The sequence below is a fragment of the Ostrea edulis genome, chromosome 4 (genome assembly GCF_947568905.1).
Source record: "Ostrea edulis chromosome 4, xbOstEdul1.1, whole genome shotgun sequence".
NCBI classification, from domain to species: Eukaryota; Metazoa; Mollusca; class Bivalvia; order Ostreida; family Ostreidae; genus Ostrea; species Ostrea edulis.
In genome coordinates, this window is record NC_079167.1 from 30,731,923 (window position 1) to 30,755,372 (window position 23,450).

The 23,450-nt window shown below is 34.4% G+C and overlaps 1 protein-coding gene and 1 long non-coding RNA gene across 2 annotated transcripts in view; one reads left to right on the forward strand and one right to left on the reverse strand.

Annotated features, from left to right (window-relative positions):
* Positions 1–23,450, forward strand: part of LOC125671489 (mutS protein homolog 5-like) — a 55,284-nt gene that overhangs the window by 5,502 nt on the left and 26,332 nt on the right. The window contains exons 2-6 of the mRNA XM_048907252.2: positions 586–781; positions 21,331–21,454; positions 21,567–21,647; positions 22,225–22,332; positions 22,915–23,036. Of these exons, the coding sequence (XP_048763209.2) occupies positions 586–781; positions 21,331–21,454; positions 21,567–21,647; positions 22,225–22,332; positions 22,915–23,036 (631 nt within the window). The remainder of the gene's footprint in view (positions 1–585; positions 782–21,330; positions 21,455–21,566; positions 21,648–22,224; positions 22,333–22,914; positions 23,037–23,450) is intronic.
* Positions 612–7,884, reverse strand: LOC125671493 (uncharacterized). Its single transcript, XR_007368666.1, has 3 exons — positions 7,816–7,884; positions 1,987–2,120; positions 612–698 (listed from the first exon to the last, which is right to left on the reverse strand). It is a non-coding gene; the product is annotated as an uncharacterized LOC125671493 (long non-coding RNA).

The window sequence follows — 23,450 nt, forward strand, 5'->3', positions numbered from 1 at the left end:
GACAACTGGGCCAATTTCAACCAAACTTGTCATAAGTTATCCTTGGGTGAAGGTGATTCAAGTTTGTTCAAATGAGGGCCATGGCCCCTTCAAAGGGGAGATAATCAAAAAATGCAAAAATAGGGTGGGGTCATTTAAAAATATTCTCCACTGAGCCAGAAAAGCTGAAATTTACATGAAAGCTTCCTGACAAACTGGAGATTTAAGTTTGTAAAAGAGTTAGGGTATGGCCACATTAGGGGATCAAATTTTACATGCAAATGTATATTAAGGGAACCAAAATTGGCACAAAGCATGATCTTAATGTGAAATGTGTTTATATGAAAGATCATACCCATCTACAAGGGCATATGATAATTAATGAAATTGTAATCAAGTTTAATAATTAAGTATGATAATTAATGACTTCTTAGTCATTAACTTTGAAAAAGTTTTTTCTTAACCAAGCTGCTTGTATAATGATAGTTTTACTCAAGCTTGTTTTAATGATTGCTAGAAACTGCTACTCAGGTGAACGATGTGGTCCATAGGCCTCTTGTTGTTGGTTTTGTAATGCATGCAAGTGCTTTATATCTCTTAATACAGGGTATGGATCCTTGAATTTGTTTTGAGCGGTTCAGCATCAAGAAGCATGAATTCGGCTATGGTTCTTGAAAACTCCACCCATTTCCACGGTGACAACCATGAAACCCTGGAGACTGAAATGGAAAGTGATGAAATGGATCCCACATCAATTAGTAAAGTCCATCAAGTTATGCATGACTATGTTGAAAATGACCAGGTGAGATGAAATTCTTTGTAATTTTATAGACATTACTTTTGCTTAAGGATCTGACAGTGGTCTGACTGTTTTCACAGAATGTTGCATTTATTTACATGTATTAATGTTATTTGAAGAATAAAGCTAGATTTGATTGATAAAAGTGTAAACTGTCCCAAATCCGGTTATAAATTCTAAATATTTCCTTTAGTACATATATTATTAAATTTCTAGGTCACTTGACTCTAACACTCAGTTGATGCATTGCAATCTGGTTTAATTTGTTAGAATGCGTCCTTTCTGCTGCATTAGTATTCTAATTTTCATCTTTTTCTTTTATAAGTCTGACCTTGATTTCTTTGGGGGGGGGGGGGGGGGGGGGGGGGGGGGGGGGGGCTTGAGTTGAAACTTGGAGTGAAGTCTGGGGATTAAATTTTGATTGCTCAAATGAAAGAAAACTCGTACTTATGTTTGGGATTTCGTGGTTGAGATTTTAGTATAATCAGATTTAGCTACTATGAGACGCAGACAACAAAAATTCATAAATAATTTTGTGGTCCTTAGCCTCCATGGTCTGAGAGTCAGGGTAAATATTGCTATCTTTTGCTTTAATTTTGGACACTGGACGTCCCAAACTGTGTGCATAGTCATGATGTGAAGTGAAATTCATGCTTGCAGTGAAATTCATGCTTGCCCCCCCAACCCCCACCCACACACACACACACACACACCCACACACACACACACACACACACACACCCACACACACACACACACACACACACAGCACAAGAGGTATTGGTGCTATTCCTTTAAAAATCTTATTGACTGCTGGACATCAAACGATCAAATTGAAGGCATACAGTAATAATAAACATGGAGACCTACAGCTATCCAAATTGTGAAATTCATGGCTTCTGGGTCAGGGGCTATTTGGTGGAAGGGTTGGTGATCTATATGGCTCATATATGAAAGTAACATGTATATAGAATATTTAAGAATCATGTCCTTTTCTCCTGAATATCTAACCCATAATTTGTGTGCAAAGTTATTATGAGCTTTGTGACCTATGCTGAAACTGTGAAACTTGGCTGTATTAATTACATGTATGTAGTGAAATATCATGTGAATATAATAAGTCTTAAAAACAATTAAATCTTTTCACCTGAACCTCTAGTAAACACACTGTTTGCATAGTTTTAGCTCTGGCAGACAATAAGAATTACCATGTCTGTCTGTTTATCCATCTCCTCTCCTTCCATCCTACATTGAATTTGGTTCATGATTAAAATCATTTTGTGGTATGTAACACACCCAGGAGAGGAATTATCGTAACTGCATGAGTTTCCCCGTAAGTCAGCTGAATGTCAAAATGATGATAGCAAGTTAGGATAAAAGTTTGCTAATTAAATCTATTTACACTATGTACAATACATGTCAGGATTTTATTTTCTGTTAGATATCACATTAAATCGACCAATCATTGACCTGAATCCACTCTGTGACATTCCAGTGAAAAGGAAAGTGCATGAAAAACGCTTTTGGAAGAGAAATTGCTTTTATCGAAGTATATAGTCTATAAACATATGTATGGACATGTTTTTGATAAAGACAAGTAGATGTTGAATTCTTAAGATGAGATATGATATATTTGTATTGTTTATAGGAGTTATGAGATTGGTCACTGTTCGTTATCTTCACTTTTCATGATACAACATTCGAATATACGTAGGTGAAATATGATAAATGACTACAAACATGCTCAACCAAGATCAAGGACGTTGCCAATGTGAACAATCAGGGGCAGTATCTTCAGTTCCTAAGCATTAATAGGTGATTAAAACATCACAATTTATATATAGCGTGAGCATAATGCAATATTTAGTTATACATGTAAATACATTATATGGTTATTATAATCTATGTGAAATGCAAACAATATAAGAGATTGATCATCGTCGTATGCGGCAACCGATCAGCTGATGGCAATCAAGTGAAGAAAATGTAACATTTGTTAGGGTGAGGCAGTAGATGATCTTATTTATCTCAGTGGTTGCTTGTTAACAGATATTATATGTATAATCACAACTCTGAACCAAGATTATGTGATAAAAGTCACTAGTTTGTTTTTTGGTTTAAATTTTTCTGAGCCAAAAATTTGGCACAATTTTTAGTTGCTACAGAACAGTAGCTGTATGGGAAAAATTGGGATATACCAGATAGTTACAAGACCCCCTCTTATAAAAACCTTAGAATTACAGCACAATTTTTTTGGTGCATGATGGAGGTCTTATTTTACTGTGTTCTTGCAATTTCGTATTAAAATTTTACGCTGCCAGTCAATTCAAACTCGTTGATTTCCTTTCACGGAAACATCTCTGATCGTTACTTGGTGTGGATCAACAACAGCCCAATTTATCTGATAGAAATTGTTTTTATGACTGATCCACCAATCGAGTGGTGAGTTTAGAGCTGAAATTCATGCATGATTAAAAAAGCTTACAGTAGCTGAATTTTTTTCTTATAATTAACTTTATTTTAGTTTATAAGAGGTACATGTAGTAGATATTATTTTGATTGGACAGAAAATGTAATTTTTCGATTTTTGAAATCTAAGGGAGTTACACAGAAAATTATGTGAGGTATAATTTAACAATGTACAAGATGCCGTCTTTGCTGTTACATCCTGATGAGCTTAACATTCAGAATGAAATAAATGTTGGTCAGTATATCCTCCAGTGACGATTCTGCTGTGGTCAGAGAACAGAGCAATTTTTGTAATCTTACTAAGGCTGGTTGACCACAAATCCGGATATTTTCTAAGAATAACAGTAAGGTTTGTATCCTAAAATTAGACACAGAAATTATGATACACATTGTTAATGACTTAAGTGAGAGTTGACATTGTTAAGGTCAAGATGTACCTACGATATTGCTTCAGTCCAACTGGTAACACTTTACAATTTAATAATTATTGTTTTTAATGTATCAGTGAAAAAATCTTTTTCGTAGCTTAGAGACCATCTCTCTCTCTTTCTCTCTCTCTCTCTCTCTCTCTCTCTCTCTCTCTCTCTCTCTCTCTCTCTCTCTCTCTCTCTCTCTCTCTCTTAATTAATTGAAAGGAAAGTTATCATAAATTATTTCATTTAATTCATGTCATGTTAGATTTTCATTAATTTATTACACTATAAGCATAACAGTTCTCTCAATATGTGAAGTTTATTAATCAGACTGCATGTATCATAGTATTTTCACAAATTTACAGAGAAAAATTATGTCTGTGATGTCACTTTGATGACTTCATTAAATGTTTTATTGAAAGTAACCCAAAACTTCGGTAGATTTTCATATGTTGAACTCTCAACAAATATATGACTAAGATTTATACAATATGTTTTAAAGATTGGGAGGTAGAAAACCTGAATATTAACAACATCCATTTGGGTGCCGGGAAAAGAAGTACTGATATCGCAATAATTTCTTAATTGGGTAGATATCCCATGTTCTGCTCTATAATCCAAAGTATTTTACTATATTGGTATAGACTTGAGAATTGCCCAGAATCATCCCTGCTATACAGTGCTTATACAGAGAATATCAATCTGAATTCATGTAATATAAATTGTTTGTACAAAAACATTAGTTATTTTAGAAAAAAAAAATTGGCACTTTGGTATCCAATTGTAAAAATCTCGCATTCTCATTTTTCAAAAATACATATATGTACATGCACTTACACACACACTATACATTATTTATATATATAAAACTAATATACAGTTTTAATATATATAATTATATATATATATATATTTGTACTAAGGACTCCAAAGTGCGATGGTCTGCGCCAAACCCCGATGGTGTGACACGCCAAAGTGCAATGGTCCACACTCATGCGCCAAAATGTGATAGTCTGGCACGCGAAAGTACGATGGTGTGACATGCCAAAATCAATTGGTTTGTAAACGACAGTGTTTTGGTACAGACTGAACCAACTGTGTGTTGTTTCACCAAAATATCAGTGCAAAATCCATGCCCAAAAAATAAGAATAAGAACTTATTTCATTACCATCTAGTTGTCGTGTTATAAAACACCAAATTTTCCAACGCGAAATCGTATAGAATGTTTTCTATTATAACACCCCCCCAGGAATTTAATACGTGAACGTCAAAGTAATAAATGATCATGAATAAAAGAATGTTTGGGCGAAGTAGAGAGTTTGACAACAAATGTACTTTACTTAACAGTGTAAACCTTGCCGTTGCTGTCGTCCATGTTGCATTTCTTCGGTTTTATTTTGAAAGACGTTAAGAATGATGTAACAATAACGTGACATCACAAACGTTACTAAACTCCGCACCATCGGCCTTTGGCGTGACCATCGCACTTTGGCGTCCGTAACATTAACAAACCATCGCACTTTGGTGCAGACCATCGCACTTTGGTGTAACCATCGCACTTTAGAGTCTTGCATATTTATTATACCTCAGAATGTTTTTGCTATATAAATATTAAGTGAATAAACTTGCTATTTCTTCTGGATAACGCTAGCCGTGAAATAGTTTCTGAACTATCTGCCCTAGGGAAATAGTCTCGAAATTATTTACCGGATGCTATATTTTCCCGCGTTTTTTTTTTCTGTGATGTCAAAATCTGATAACTGTAATTAGTTTACCACTTGGATCACCTCGGTCGATTCCATCTAATGCCGAATGTTAGCTTACTTCACTTTGGTATGTCTGACACAAGTAAGGTCTACTTTGGTATAATAAAACACATATTTACTGACTATTCAGACAATAGCATGTTAATTGCCTCCCTCGACAGCAACTATTTTCCTCCGCCAATAGTTGCTGTCTTGGTGGGACAATAAACTTGCTATTGTCCTCATAGCCAGTAAATTGGTGTATAATATACATGTGTGTGTAATGTAATATATATATATATATATATATATACACACACACAGTGGAGCCTCGTTAATCCGGACACTTTGGTTCCCAGCAAAATCGTCCGGATAAATGAAGCGTCCGGATAATTGAATTGCATATTTTCTAGCTTTGCATAAGTAACCGATATGTGCCTACTTTATTGATGCATAGTGAATTAAACACATTCTATCATTGGATTTCACCATTTGCATTAGTAAATAAATTATGATAATGTTAACATTTACATGTATTTCAAAGCACTAAAATTTAATGTACGTGTTCAGTGTATTTGCCTGTGCTTACATTGTACATACATATGATCCCTACAAATAAATATACAAAACTGTGTACCATATGCACTAAAACAAATAATGAAGCACTTTATGTAACTATAAGTAAATAAATCATTAGTAACTAACATAATCATTTACACTTCAAACATTTCATCACACTTTTACTTCTTAAAAAGGCCGGTAATTTCCATCTGTCAAGATTCACGGGTTCGGCGGTCTGTTAAAACAATCTTCATCGTCCAAAGTTGATATAAGAATTTCGTGATTATCATATCAGTTGACAACATTCTTTAACCAAAATTCAATCTGCCAGAGTTTATATTTCTTATTCTATAATTATCCAAGACAATATCGGGAGAACAAAATCATTTAAGCTCGTAATATCAAGACCTACTAATGCTTTGATCTAGTCACGTGCACCTATTATTTTCATGATGCGATAATAACGGAACAAAACTCGGGTGAAATTAACATTACAGGTGCATACAGAATTTAATTGTCATTTTCCTTAAAATGGTAATTTTCTCACTTCTACCCAGGGTTTAAAAATTTGAAAGCAATAAAGCTCTACAACATCGTAAGAAGAATCAATCGTACACAGGTACATTCTACATGCGTGACATTCTAAACATTAAAAACTTACTACATATACATGTGCATGAACATACATGTATATTTCACGCCAATCAACAGTATAAAATCTAGAATCTAGAAGTATAATCTACACTCTTTAGATTTGAATAAGCCGATATCAATTTACGAATCAGTACAACTGATATGTGTAGCAGTTAAAAAAATATCATTACGGCATGATGTTTAATTTATTAATACTATTAGGGTATTGATCAAGACTATAAAATAATATGCTACAGATTTATTTACAAAATTCAACACTACACGCAATAAAGATCTTATGTGCGAAAATTGGCAATACAATGTCTCGATTGGCACGTGCTATCTAACGGACTTATCACACACCATCTAATTGGAAGGAGGTGTTGACAGGGTACAGGTAATCGCTTCAATTAGACAGTTTGGCTTGTTTTCGTTATAATTTACGTCTTGCTAAAATTGTCCGACACAGACCTTCCCTAAACATAATTACCGTCCGGATTAACGGTACAATTTTCATTGCATTATAACATTTTGTAGTAAAAAGTGACCGTCCGGATCCGGAATGTGAATTTCCGGATTAATGATGCAAAATAATGTATAAAAATTCTGTTCCCTAGAAAAATCGTCCGGAAGGTGAAGCGTCCGGATTAATGGCGTCTGCATTAACGAGGCTCCACTGTATAAACAATACAAATATGCTACATATATAAAGCCAATATACAAATATACTATAAAGTTCATTGTACTTTCAACATAGTCTACTACCAGCAAAAAGATACTCTCTCAAAATCATCTCTTCTTTAATCTCTTTTATTTCGTTTATAATTTTGCACGGCAGTTTCATGTTGAGTTTGTTTAGCTTTTTACTATAATTTTCCCCAAACTGATAAAGTAATTTTATTTTATTCAGTATATGGGCTCACGGGAGTTCTGCTGTAACACCGGCAGTAGTTACTTCAGGTTCTGCTGGACTTTCATTGGGTTCAGAAGTACTTGTTTACATATTGGCATTTTGTAAGGCAAGTTAACAATTATTGATCAGTGCGGAAGTAGATCATCTAACATGAAGTACCCCTTGAATTGGTTAACTTCCTGACAATAGCTTGCGTCACACTTAAGCAGGAAGAGCCGTGGGATTCAGGTTTGAGTATCCAGGATCTCTGTTGACATGGTGTTATCTGAAACCCTAAAACAGATAAAATTGATAGGAAATACCTTCTTCTGATCGGGAAGTCAGCAACACAGCAGGATGCTCGATGGCTTCCTTTGTATTTCTTGTTTTTGTAGGGTCACTTGAAAAAAATTGGGTGGATGTTATATAATTTTTTATGACACTGGTTGCAATGTTAAAATGGCACTAAGATATATTAAGTGTAAATAAAATGATAACACAAATTGGACTCTATTATGAAATATTGAAAGTACTCATACTCTCATATAGATACTGTGAGGTTGTTTCAGGAATTGAAGTTGACCGTAAATTTCAAATCACTTAAACCAAAGCATCATTGATGGCTAAGTTAAGTCAAGTAACCACTTAAGTTTGATCGTCAGGCTTTCTATAACTCTTGATCAGATAAAGTTGTCTTGAAGATTGTAAAATTATCTCCAAGACAGTCTCTCTCTTCCTGTAGAGGATTTGATGGATTCTTTTTATTTCACCTAATCCTTCCCAAAGTCGGTTAACTTTTCCTGAATTTGGTCTGAAGTTTTGGAGAGCTATATAAGTCTAACATTAGCATAATTCTTCCAAATATGGCACAGAAGGCAATCAAAATAACCATGCCTAGTATATTTGAATGAAAAGTTATCCTACTTATCTTGAAGGGAGATTATTAAAAATTGTATACAAGAAAAACTCTTCTACAATATCTATGCCACAAATGACAAAATTTATGTGACTATGTAAGCTTTATGATGTGTTTTTCTCAAGTGTTAACAAAAGGCAAACATTAAGTTGTGAAATTTAAAATGATATAAAATATTTCTAATGTAGTATCAGGAGTGTAAAGCTTTTCAGAGGAAATCCTGTGATTGGCTTAATTAAAAAAAAAAATGTAACATTCTGGGTTTGATCTAAAGTGACAGAAAGTGATATTTTTCCTAGAAGGGTGAGGTGTTTACTGTTTTCCTCCCTTTTTGACCAGTTTTCCTCTGATTTCTGAGGAATTCAGTCACAGCCCTTAGTATAGATGGTGTTATGGTGTTTGGGATGTATTGGTTTTGATTAAGAATGTACCACTTGTAATAGCAGAAAATTTGGGGGTGGGGGGGGGATGGTGTCCAAGGGGATGGGGGGGGGGGGGTGATAGTCTTCTGACCATAAAGGGTTTGGATTTGTAAATGTATGAAACTGAATTAAGAAAACTTAAGTTTTTAAACAAAAATACCTAAATAGCATACTAATGATGAAAATTAGGGATTAAATGGGTCTGTATCAGGGAAAATCTTTGAAATTCTTCTTCTGAAGAATGAGATACAATTTACTTGTCAAAATAATATGCAAACAGTATCCTACTGAATCAGATCCCAGTTTGTTCCAACAATGTTGTTTGACCTGCACTTTCAAGGGTGAGGTATTAGATCTGACCTACACTTACAGGGGCTTGGGTAATAGATCTGACCTGAACTTCCAGGGGCGAAGGTATTAGATCTGACCCTTACTAGGGGCGAAGGTATTAGATCTGACCCACACTTCCAGGGGCGAAGGTACAAAAGGCTAAGGTATTATTTGTCTAGCGTAGATTTCAAGGACAAAAGTTCTTCACTTCTCTGAATATGCAAGCATCAATTATGAAGTGTGCAACTGTTCTTTCAAGGTCCAAGGCCTATAGTGAGAGCCCTTGAGACAGAGTCCTGATCTTTATATTAATTTTTCTGTAAGAACAAGGTCGCACTCATAAGTACTGTAGTCCATGATCCTCTTGTGAAAATTTTAGGTAGAGAAGAGTTTAACACATGTTCTCATTGTAAACTGTAAGGGTGCAGGCGTTGTATCTGAACCTTTATTGCTCAAATTGACTGGCATCCATGCATTCATGAAGAGGCCAGAGTTATTTGTGCTGCTCGGAGACCTACCTACTTAATTCTAGATAAGATTGTCCCTAACATGTCATTGTTCCTACATGGCTCCTCTAAGTTATTTCAACATAAGTGAAGAGGTATTTGATGGTGCTACCAATTATGCACTATGGTAGTAATAAGCTGTTTACTTACGGAGGGGAGAAGTACATGTCTGTGTGAAGAGAGTCTGAAAAGTTGAAACGAATCACGGAAACTCGGGTTCTTTTAGCGGAAACCGTGCTATCGTGTAATCTACACAGGAATTCTCCACCAAGTGGAGGAAATCTAAAACAATGTTCATGAAGAAATAAATATTCCAAAAATGTCACCCAGTTACTGGTATACACAGGCAGATGGAAAAAGAGACAAATTCTTTATTGTCAGATTTCATTTTGAGTTTGTGACAGAGAGTACCTTAGGTAGGGAACATGTTATATAAAGATTTTTTTAAAAGATCAAAAGGTATTATAAAAATGATAATATAAAATGATAATAAATGTAGTACTTTATTTCAAGGTGACCTGGTTAGTGCACACATATTCTTCCCCAGGGCCTTGCAGCTGTTGATATACCAATATACACAAAGGATCATCTGAAACAGTCTCAAAAGCATCACCATAAGAGCATGCAACAAAGGCTTATCTATATCACTTATTATAATCATATACATCAACAACACACAATCAAAATCAAATTATATTCCAAATGCGATTAAAAGATCTGTATACAAAATATATCTAATGAGAAAAAAAGCATGCTTAAATGGTGGTACAGCAGCTGATGGTGTATTTCTTAGTACATTATTTGTATTTTTTAAAAAAAGTGTTAAGACTGAGAAAGCCTTGTGTGTTTTGGTAGATTGTTCCACAATATTGTATAGAGGTCTTGAATAATTGTGTACAGAACTTTGGTACTTCAGGTAATTGAAGATCATGACTTGATTCAGAATGCAGATGATAAGATGCAGTGGATTGAAATTCAAATAATTGGGAGCCAAACTTTGGAAAAGTTTTAATCAATAAAATGCATTTGTGTAGATCAGTTGGCTCATAAACTGTCAGCTAACTAAGTTTCTCAACCAATGGTTCAATACCATGATATTATGGAGAGGACTTGCATAGGCAGTGCCTGCTGTCTAATCCTATTATGAATGATCGTACTAAAATACTGTTTAAATTTAGATACCATGATATTGATAGTATTTAATTAACCTCAAACCCAAGACCAGTAAGATTTAAGTTAGGACAAAGGTCTTTTTAAGATTTTTCTGCAACTTGCTTGAAAGATAGCTGATGGATTATAAGTTGCCCACTGTAGTATTGTAAATTACTTTTTAAGATTACAGTTTAGGGGTCTCGTTGAGGTCATAAGAGCAAGTACTTGTAGGTGTTTCATGTAATATCATGTGAGGAAAACAAATCTTTGTAAGTCTCTGGTATGTTTAAGTACCGTATTAAGGAGATGTCTTTTAACCTCATTTTACAGAAAGTTGTGAAATATTTTGCTGACATTTTATATTGCTTTAAACATTCAAGTAAAACTTAAACATGTGACAAGAGTTTAATCAATTTTGATCCCAAATTAATAATTTGGACAGTTAGCATTTTTATGGCAAGTTTAGCTATAATTATAATGATGTAAATAATAAATGCAATATTTTTTTGACTCCTCTTGCAATGTTTGAATTTTATAAAAAATGAATATATGTTGATATGCTTCTACATGTATGTATGTATGTATGCATGCATGCATGTATGTGTTGAGGTTGTCAAAAAAGTTTACAAGTAATTTAAATATGTTTGTCTGAATTAGACTTATAAAGTTCTACTTTATTGCCTTAAATCTGGAATTCTATATCACCTGAGGGCTGACTTTTAAGTTATGCCTGATGAATATGTATAACTAAGCAACCAGAGCTATTTTGAATTGGTGAAGTAGACCTGTAAAATTTAGTGTGTGTTTGAAATATTGTTTTTGATAGATTCAATTTCAAAATGCTAAAATAGGTAAAGACTATTTAGAAATGAACAGCTAAAATGTTTACTTGGGTTCTCTGTTTAGATCAGCTAGCGCTGTTTGAGCTCTGGTCAGCATTATGCTCCAACTTCAATGCTCCATTGTTTGTAGTCCCAGAGAATTGACACTGTATAGAGTTTAATTGTAGTCCCAGAGAATCGACACTGTACAGAGTTTGATTGTAGTCCCAGAGAATCGACACTGTACAGAGTTTGATTGTAGTCCCGGAGAATCGACACTGTACAGAGTTTGATTGTAGTCCCGGAGAATCGACACTGTACAGAGTTTGATTGTAGTCCCGGAGAATCGACACTGTACAGAGTTTGATTGTAGTCCCGGAGAATCGACACTGTACAGAGTTTGATTGTAGTCCCGGAGAATCGACACTGTACAGAGTTTGATTGTAGTCCCGGAGAATCGACACTGTACAGAGTTTGATTGTAGTCCCGGAGAATCGACACTGTACAGAGTTTGATTGTAGTCCCAGAGAATCGACACTGTACAGAGTTTGATTGTAGTCCCAGAGAATCGACACTGTACAGAGTTTGATTGTAGTCCCAGAGAATCGACACTGTACAGAGTTTGATTGCATTGTGGTGGTAGTCCTCATTGTCCTTTAACATTCTCAGAGAGGTACCAAAGCTTTTGACCCCTTGACCTTGGGGTTTGACCTACATTTGAAAACTTTGACCTTGGCCATTATTAACTTTGCTGCCATAAGGGACATTACTCACATTAGTGTTACGACGCTGCAACCACATCTTGTTTCTTTAGAATATTGTCTTCTGATGACTCTTGGACATTGAACAATCAAACTTGGCACTTGGTTATAATAAAGGCTTCTTGCCATTCATCTCCTCTTGGTAAGAGATATTCATATAGTAAAATGCAAATATTTCGTCAAAATTCTTCTAAAATTCTGGACATGTATCCAAGAACTAAACTAAACATCTAGCACAGACGCTGGCTACATACTGTAGTTATAATGGATTGTAGTCAGGAGGTATCTACAGAAACTGAAATTTCTGGTTCATGGCTTAGTTCGTTGCTCATGTCACAATGACTTTGTAAATGTTCTGGTTAACATGACATCGCAGATAATGTAAAATTGATTATACTAGCACCTGATGATTATTTGATGAAAACACTAATGTTATGCTAATTTTATTCAGACTTTGTGTTTCTTTTTTCAGATGTTTTTATTATAATTCACTGATTATAATACTGTTCTCATCTTCCAGGGTTTGACATTTACTTTTTAGGTCACCATAGTAAACTCAGGCCACCTATTGCAATTGGTTGTCCATCATCGTGCATTAACAATTGAACATTTTAAACTTCTTGATAACTGCTATTCCAAATCTTTTCAAATTTGATATCAAGCATCTTTGGGACAAGCGGGACATAAATTGTAAATTTCAGGACTTCTGCACCCCATGGACCCTAGGGGCGGGGCAAAAACTGCGAAAATTTTACCAATTTTCAAAAAACTTCTTCTCTACAACCACACATGTAAGAAAAACGAAATCTTCCTGATATAGTGCAGATTCAAGTTTGTGAAAACCATGGCCCCCCAGGGGTAGGATGGGGCCACAATAGGGGATCAGAGTTTCACATACAAATATATAGGGAAATCATTAAAATTCTTCTGAAAAATCACTGGGCCAGAAAAGTTTACATTTACATGAAAGCTTTCTGACAAGGTGCAGATTCAAGTTTGATAACATCACAGACCCTTGGGGTAGGGTGAGTCCACAATAGGGATCGAAGTTATACATACGAATATATAGAGAAAATCTTTAAATATGGGCAAGGTGACTCAGGTGAGCGATGTGGCCCTTGGGCCTCTTGGTGTATCTTGGGACATCTTTTGTGAGGAAGAAGAGCTGCTTTTGAATAGAGACATTCTTGCATATATGTCAACACCGAAAAATGGCTGTTTATGACTTAATATATTAATTTGATAAACACTTTCTGACATTTAATTCAAATAAACTGTTTTTTAAATCAAAATGAATTCAATTTATATCTATTTATCTGAAACAAAGCTTTACACACATTCACATATTAGCATGTCGTAGAACATCACTTTCGACGGCGACTTATATATTACAACTAGGCCTAGTTAGAATTGTTTGCAAAGTTTTTACAGTTATTTTTTAGTTATTAAGAATAAAATATCTTAATGTTTAAAATAAAGTTACTTGTTTATTTTTTAAACACGACCAGTCGGACTATAGTAAACCGACGTTTTACCCAACTGGACCTATCATTAGTAGACTCAACCGGTTGGACGTGCCCTAGTGTCAAACCCTGAGTCTTCTTTTATCTGAAAACACTTGATACTGTTAAAGTGTCAGATCTATGAAGTAGATCATACAATGTGAAAATATGACAAAGCACTAAATTAACCAATGTCAGGAATAATTGTCAAATTTTCGGGATGACCTGTCCCTTTCTTAGGACTATAAAGAGAAAAAGATTGACATAAAAGAGCTAAAGATAAAAACGATATATATATAAAGGCTAGCAATAAGCCTACACTTAAACTTCTAATATGTGTTAATTAACACTACAAACTACATGTTTATCATAGCTGGCTCATGATTCAATATGTTTACTTGTGAGTGAGTTACAATATGTCCTATATTCTCCTTTATGTCTGTTACCCCCTGGAAACAGATCCAAGATATAATTGTTTCACTTGTTGTACCATTTAAATTATTCATAGGAGAGATACAGTAAGTGTATGTAACATATATATTGTTTTGTTTATAGATATACATTCGTAATATCTCATGTTCGTTAAATCTTTGGGACATGAAGGGACTATAAGCATCTGGATCCCCTGCAGTGTGGTCATACATTTATTGCGCACACAATGACATAGCTAGTGGTTTATGACATTTCTATATTACACAGTAGTTGAATAATTACTCATAATGCTCTTTATCTACTACCGTAATACATCATTAGTTATATAAGAAATGATGACCCACTTCATTCAATACGTACTCATTGTGTAATAGTTTCTAGGTCTCTATAAGTGGGCATATTGATATCGAATTTCTAATTTATAAAAGCTGTGGAAAATACTATAGGTCTGTGCAGTGTACACCTGTAAATGGCTGTAATCAGTTGATTGATTGTATCTTTTTTCACTCTTATGGAGACATCTGTAATCAGTTGACATACAGTATGTATTTTAACCAGTTAACACTTGAAGGGGGAAACAGAAGGAACTCATGTCATCATATAGCTGCTGTTATGCAATGTTTCCGTTTGAAATGAAATTACATAATTTACCGACGATATAGTTTCATAATGTGCCTTAACTGTTGCTTGTATTTTATGCATATCTCTAGCAAAGGGAAATGTTTTTATGAACAGATTTCTATTGACACCTTATGATTGCTTATAAACAAATGAATGCCTTTCTTACTAACCTTAAAATGCTTAAGAATGCCCTTGCAAATTCTTGCAAACGTACACCATACAATTGAAATTGTAGTTCAGTGACGGATTTAAGGGGGGCACAGCTGGTGTGAGCCCCCCTAAAATTTTCAAAATTAAGGTAAATCGTGGTCTCTTGTTTAGAAAAATGTAAACGATAAAGGAGACAATAATTTTTTCCACTCTCGGAGAAATAAATGACAAATGATTTATTGAATTACAATGTACTTTTATTGGGAGAACTTGCATTTTTTCCAAAAAACTCTTAAAATTTGCGTCATTTGATTAATTTCACCTTAATATTAAAAATGACAGAAAATAGTTAAAATGATTACATAGGAGACATATGTTTCAATGATTCCCTATAAATCTGTAAAATTCAGAACCCCTGCCTCATAAAGTTGCCCCCCCCCCCCCCTCCGGACCACAATTCCTGGATCCGCCCCTGACTACATAACAGTCAATAAGTATGGCAAATTATAAACCCCTCCAATGAATATCTTTACAGATGGGTGAGATCATAAGTTTCATAATTCTGTAAAATCTCGTCCTTCTTTGATATCGCACTAAGTGTATTGGGAAGGCATCCTTCTTTGATATCGCACTAAGTGTATTGGGAAGGCGTCCTTCTCTGATGTCGTACTAAGTATATTGGGAAGGCGTCCTTCTCTGATATCGTACTAAGTGTATTGGGAAGGCGTCCTTCTCTGATGTCGTACTAAGTATATTGGGAAGGCGTCCTTCTCTGATATCGTACTAAGTGTATTGGGAAGGCGTCCTTCTCTGATATCGTACTATTAAGTGTATTGGGAAGGCGTCCATCTCTGATATCGTACTAAGTGTATTGGGAAGGCGTCCTTCTCTGATATCGTACTAAGTGTATTGGGAAGGCGTCCATCTCTGATATCATACTATTAAGTGTATTGGGAAGGCGTCCATCTCTGATATCGTACTAAGTGTATTGGGAAGGCGTCCTTCTCTGATATCGTACTAAGTGTATTGGGAAGGCGTCCATCTCTGATATCATACTATTAAGTGTATTGGGAAGGCGTCCATCTCTGATATCGTACTATTAAGTGTATTGGGAAGGCGTCCATCTCTGATATCGTACTATTAAGTGTATTGGGAAGGCGTCCTTCTCTGATATCGTATTCAGTGTATTGGGAAGAATCCTAAACTTTGCAGCAATAACTTTATTGGAGGATGGTACCTAAATCTTCTGCACATTTTAGTATTTTGAATGGCATATGTCAGTGATGCCATTGTACACACCATGACTGACAACTAGGGAATACTCAGTGATTGCAATATCCGATAGACTTGACATGTAAAGAGAAACTTGGCTATTCTATAATCACAATTAAAAAAACTACCCCAGTAGTAACTGAATTTAATGTAGAAATCATAAGATTAAGCTGTCAAAGTATAAGCAGAGAAATATCATAAAATATAAACATATATGTGTTTAATTAAAAAATGAAAACTTGCAGAAATTTATATGTCAATTAAATTAACATGGTTCCAAAAAAATAATTTACTATAAAAGTAGTAGACTTCATTATTTATTTGCCTGCAGGGGACACAAAATTGATTCGTTATATCTGTAAAGTACTCACTGCATCTGAATTTGTTATAATCATAAAATTTTACCAAGAAGTGCTAATAAAATGGCCAGAGACTCGGGGGAAAAAAAACCTTTGGTATATCCATGATTTCATTAAATTTTTGTTCGTACTAAATGAGGTTTTCCTGTAACATGTATTGTCAAACAGATTATGGTTGAATGCATTGCTTACACTTATAAAATCTTTTGAACATGAATGGACTGCATCCCCTGAAGTGTGGTTGTACATTAGTTACGCACACACTGACATAGCTAGTGGTTTATGAATTTCTATATTACACAGTAGTTGAATAATTACTCATAAAGCTCTTTATCCACCACTGTAATACATCATTAGTTATATAAGAAATGATGGCCCACTTTATTCAATACGTACTCATTGTGTAATAGTTTCTAGGTCTCTATAAGTGGGCATTTTGATATCAAACATCAAATTTATGAAACGTCTTCAAAATACTATAGGTCTGTGCTGTGTATACACCTGTAATTGATTGACACTCAGTACGTATTAATCCAATTCATGCTTGGGGGGGGGGGGGGGGGGGGGGGGGTAAAATTGAATTAATTTTTTTATTACTCAGTCTTGTACATGTATAGAAACTAATAAATCTACGTAAATGCAAGACATAAATACATATACTTCTTTAAATTAAAAAGTTTATGGATATTGTGAACATTTAATTCTTGTATAAATTTGAAAAGAGATGGTAATACACATGTATAAATTTCAATATATTTTTATGAAGTTCTTCATAATTAGGGAAAATTAAAAGAAAATGGTATTTGTCCTGTAAGTCATATTGACATATTCTATTTTCTTTAAGAATATTACTGGTATTATGTTCTGTTTTTCAATTTCAAGGTGATTAGCTATTTGTTTATAATGCTTCTAAGCTTACAAAGGTAATATTGTGAAGAAAAGTGGTTTCTGATATGCCTGTATATAATGCATATTGATTGATTGATTATATATTGTTTAATGTCCCTCTCAAGAATTCATATGGAGATGTCACCATTCCTGATGAAGGGCTGCAAAATTTAAGCCTATATGCTCGAGTTATGTCCAAGACACGATGTAGATACGATATCGACAAACCAAACATGACATTGTACCGATATCGATATGTACCACTCTAATAATCACATACCTTTACTGACGATATCGTGTCGATATCGAATCAGTATTGTTAAACAATTCGTTATGACTGTCTTAGCTACTATATTTCTTTACACTTATGTATAAATTTCGCTATGTTGCACTAAATGAGTTCCCCTTGTTGTCGATATCGTATCGATATCAAATCGTTACCATTTCAAGATTTTGTTGTGACATTCTACCAATTATATTTCTTCATTGTTGTTTGTCTGTTTATAAATTTAACACTGACTGAGATTCCCTTGTTGTCTATATCGACGATATCGTGTCGATATCGAATCATGATTGTAAAACAAATGGTTGTGCATGTCCTTGCCTGCATCATTCTGATAATTGTGCAGATGTTCAGGTAATTTGCATTAACAAAGTATCCCTTGCTGTCGATATCGACGATATCATGTCGATATCGAATCAGGATTGGTAAGCAGTTTGTTGTGAAGTTTTTTGCTACTATCCTTCTCTAAACTTGTGCTTATGATTAGAAATATCGCATTGCCCAAGTTTTCCTTATTGTTGATATCGTCGATATCGTATCGATATCGAACTCTTATCATTTGAAAAGTCCTTTTTGTACTTGATACCATAGTTATTGTGAACATTCTGAAATATTTTCATATAAGTAACTTTGTAAGGAAGCAGACATCGATACTAAATTACGATCGCTTGAAGTTTTGAATCAAGGTTTGGTAAATTAACAACATATGATAATTATTTTCTCCTTATATAACATTGGTTACATTTTGCCATGATGCTACATTCACAAATGCATCAACATATTTATGTCAACTTTTAATTCAACAATGGTGCACATATATTTTTACCCTTAAAATTCACGAAATACGATCGATATCGATACAATATCGGAACAGTTTTGTTGATATCAAAACGATATCGACACGACATTGTCGATGTCGTCGATATCGACATTACACTCGGTCTTGGACATGTATGATATGCTCTGCGCTTACGGCCTTTGAGTAGGGGGATCTTTATCGTGCAACTCTTGCCCCATTTAGTCGCCTCTTACAACAAGCACAACAAGCAAGGGTACTGAGGACCTATTCTAACCGGGATCCCAATGCATTTTTGATGAACAAATGGATTGTTTCAATTAAACTTTGAACAAACCACAGGCACCTGAAGTATGCACACTAATACCCCCTTATCCCTCTGAATTTTTTTTTTTTTGCAATGATAATTTCTCTGGAATGTGTGGATAATTACATAAATCAAATTTGGGATAAACTGGGAATCAACACATTTTGGAGAGAGAAAAAATTCAGAAGGAGGGGGTAGTCGTGTCCATTACTTCAAGTGCCAGTGAAACAAACCTGTTGGTCAATCTCTTTTTAGCTCACCTGAGCTGAAAGCTCAAGTGAGCTTTTCTGATCGCTTTTTGTCCGTCGTCTGTCTGTCTGTCTGCCGTCTGTCTGTTAAACTTTTCACATTTTCGACTTCTTCTCCAGAACCACTGGGCCATTTTCAACCAAACATGGCCAAAAGCATCCTTGGGTGAAGGGCTTTCAAGTTTGTTCAAATGAAGGGCCATGTCCCTTTCAAAGGGGAGATAATCACAAAAATGCAAAAATAGGGTGGGGTCATTTAAAAATCTTCTTCTCAAGAACCACTGGGCCAGAAGAGCTGAAATTTACCTGAAAGCTTCCTGACATATTGCAGATTCAAGTTTGTTCAAATCATGGCCCCCGGTGGTAGGATGGGGCCACAAGGGGGGATCAAAGTTTTGCATACAAATATATAGGGGAAAACTTTAAAAATCTTCTCAAGAACCACTAAGCCAGAAAAGCTGAGATTTACATGAAAGCTTCCTGACATAATACAGATTCAAGTTTGTTCAAATCATGGGCCCCAGGGGTTGGATGGGGCCACAATAGGGGATCAAAGTTTTACATACAAATATATAGGAAAAATCTTCTCAAGAACCATTGAGCCAGAAAAGCTGATATTTACAAGAAAACTTTCTGACATAATGCAGATTCAAGTTTGTTCAAATCATGGCCCCCGGGGGATAGGATGGGGCCACAAGTGGGGGGGGGGGTCAAAGTTATACATACAAATATAGGAAAAAGCTTTAAAAATCTTCTCAAGAACCATTGGGCCAAAGAAGTTGACATTTACATGAAAGCTTTCTGACATAGTGTAGATTCAAGTTTGCAAAGGGTAGTTTGGGCCATAATAGGGACTAAGGTTTTACATGCAAATATATATGGAAAGTCTTCAGATATGGGCCAAGGTGACTCAGGTGAGCGATGTGGCCCATGGGCCTCTTGTTTATGGTTTGAAATTTTTTTTTTACAATTAGCACTGTCATTGTTAACATACAATTTTTCGTTAATACTAAAGGCCCAATTTTTACTATGTGTGGTTTATAGACCTAAATTTTGCAGTCCTTCACCGGCATGGTGACGTCTCCATATGAGTGAAAAATTCTCAAGTGGGATGTTAAACAATATTCAATCATTCTATCACAGTTGTCATATAATTCCTCATGACACTTTCTGATTATACAGTTTTCACTACATAACTCATTAAATCAAAACTTTAACATTCTGAAATGAAAATTCAAATGATATATTCACATAAGTATAATATTATATTATTGCATTCCTCTCAGTTTCAAAATACACCAAAGCAGAGTTCAATGTTTTTTCACACACTTTTTATTTGAAATAAAGAATGATTATAAAAGAGATTTTTTTATGAGTTCCAAAAGTATATTTATGGATTTAAATACCATCAGGATTTGCTTCACAAAAAAACAAAAAATGAAGATGGAATCCTAAATTACTGAATGTCACTCATCACAGTGCCAGGAATTAACCAGCTGATGAGTGTAAAGTTACTTTAAAAATTAATACACTGTATCACACGTACTAAACAAAATGTGTTTGGAAATGTAGATGTAGGAATTCAATGTTGTGTGGGGCATATGCATGCTGAGACACATTCTTCTATCATAACTGCTACTTAAATGATATGTTATTCATAATGTTTATGCTCACCAAGTGACATTCGTATCAGGGTGTATTGAAACAATTATCATTTACAATAAATCAATTGTGAATGTGATTTTGCGCATCGCCTGCATTTGTTTATGGTGAATGTCCGTTTTACTAAATCAGTACAGAAAATACATGACAATTACAGTTTTAGAGTACAATTACTGGTAATTATGTAAGAATTGAGGAATTATATGCAAATTATCAGTATTTAAAATGATTATTCTTGCTATTTATCTTTGTCCTAAAACAAAAGAAAAGCTTAATTTAGAAGATTAATGAGGCTGATAAAGAAATTTTGTAACTGTAGGAATAATGGTGTAAAATGTCACCAGATATGAAATTGCAATCAGATTTAATCAGATGAGGACCTTTTCCTGAGTACTTTTCTGTTCTTTTAGATATACATGTCCGTTCTTTGGCATGGAGGAAGACTTGGAATGGCGTATTATGACCTGGAAATGACACAGATTTTTATGTTGCTAGACATCGTAGAATCAGATGAATTTCTGTTCCTGAAGCGAGGTAATGATTAATGTGTAAATGTAAAATATTAATTCAGGTTTCAATATGTCAATACCATCTGTGTCCGTGGACTGAAGATATATAATTAGATTTTGATAAATGTTTTTTGTAGTTTTGCAACAGTATCACCCTAGTTGTGTGGTGCTGAGTTCCAAACAGGATGACAGGCTTGTTCAAACACTGAGAAATTTAGGTACCAAAGAGAAAATTTTAAAGAATACTTTCATTAAATGCCCCCAAGATCAAAGATTGGGAGCATATTGTTTTTTGTCTTTATCCTTGTCCACGAAATCAAAGCTAATAACATGACTTTTTAAAGGTAAAAAAAAATCATTTTAGCAATACAAGATGTCATTTTGGTGTCGAAAATTTTTGTTGCAAAATTATGATATACTATTTCAATGTCAGAAAAAAAATAAGGTTTATAGACTTGTTATTTTAAATATTTGTGTTAGAAAACCTATCCAGAGGCTCCGAATGAAGCAAAATTACATTATTGTCTTTATGTACAAATTTTTTTCTTCTATTTAATGCTATATATTCAAAAGAACCAAAATCTTTATTTTGATTAAAACTTAGTTTTAATTTTATTAATTACTATGGTTAAAGTTACATACAAAACTATCATAATAGTACATTTTTACAACAAATTAAATTTTTGGGATTTAGAGCTAGGTAATATTACTTTAAAGTCAAATTTGCTTTTTTAAAGTAACATAATAATGACATATATAATGGTATTTCATGTTTGTCTATTTTTTTGTCAACAGTTTCAACCAGGAGTGATACAACAGCTTCCATGGCAACAGATGAAATCAGTGCATCTTTTTCTGATGAAGATTCAGATATTCTCCAATTTCTCCCAAGCATAGATTTCAGTAAGGTTGATGTTACCGGTACTTACCAAAAGGTGCTTTAGAGCTTGCAACATGGTCCAGAACAATCTATTGCAATCTATGCACGTACGCGCACTGTGTTCGTACAGTACACCTGTTTAAAAGTAAATATATGGGGACAGTGTCAGAATTTATACTTTCATCTTCACTGTACATTGTTTTATTCTGTTGATGTGTACTTTCTAGTATCTAATTATATGTATCTCAGTGGCAGATCCAGAATTTCCAAAAAGAGGGGGGTGGGGGTCACGTGAAAGTCAAGTATTATTTGAAATACTCAACCATTTTGGGTTGGCAAATTTGGAGTTTTACATTATTTTGTAAATGTTTGTGAAGGAGGGGGGGGGGGGGGGGCACCCTTTTAAATTTTGAGTGATTTTTTCTTCTTCATCATTAACAGTATTTGTAAATTTGAAGAAAAGAATTAATTTAACCTTTTTTTTTTGTCAATGAATTCAAAAGTCAGTGATAAATACTAAACATGTACACCATACACGTATTGATAAGCTCCTAATTTATATTATGAGATGGACAAGTTTGCAATTTTTTTAATATCCTCCACAGGTCCTGACATTTGTAAGAGAAGAATCCTGAATTTAGATCTCCCAGGGATACCAACGCATTACACCGACACAGAAAAGACCCTGTATTTATCATCTCTTATCTCATTTGACAACGTCGCCACGGTATTTATAAAATGCTCTCCTTATATACAGGATTGAGGAATTCTATGTGCACATGTTTTAAAAGTCAATGCTGTCATCTTTTTAACTACAATAAAGAGTAATTAGGAATTATACACACTAAGCTGTGTATCATTATACACTATTTGTTAAAATCAACTTATTTTAGTGTGTAGCCTCCTGAAATTTCCACAGTATCAATATTAGGTATTTTATCAGGCTAATAGCTTTATTGTTTGTGGTCAACCAAATGAAAATAATAAAAGTTTATATATATTTCTGAAGATGGTCTGTACTCAACAAAATAACTGTCTGTACTTTGTGGAAGACCTTGTCACCAACAGTTATTATTTCGCAGTATGTAAAAAAAAATGTTATAATAAAAACTTACTCTGACTTGTATTTTGCCACAATTGT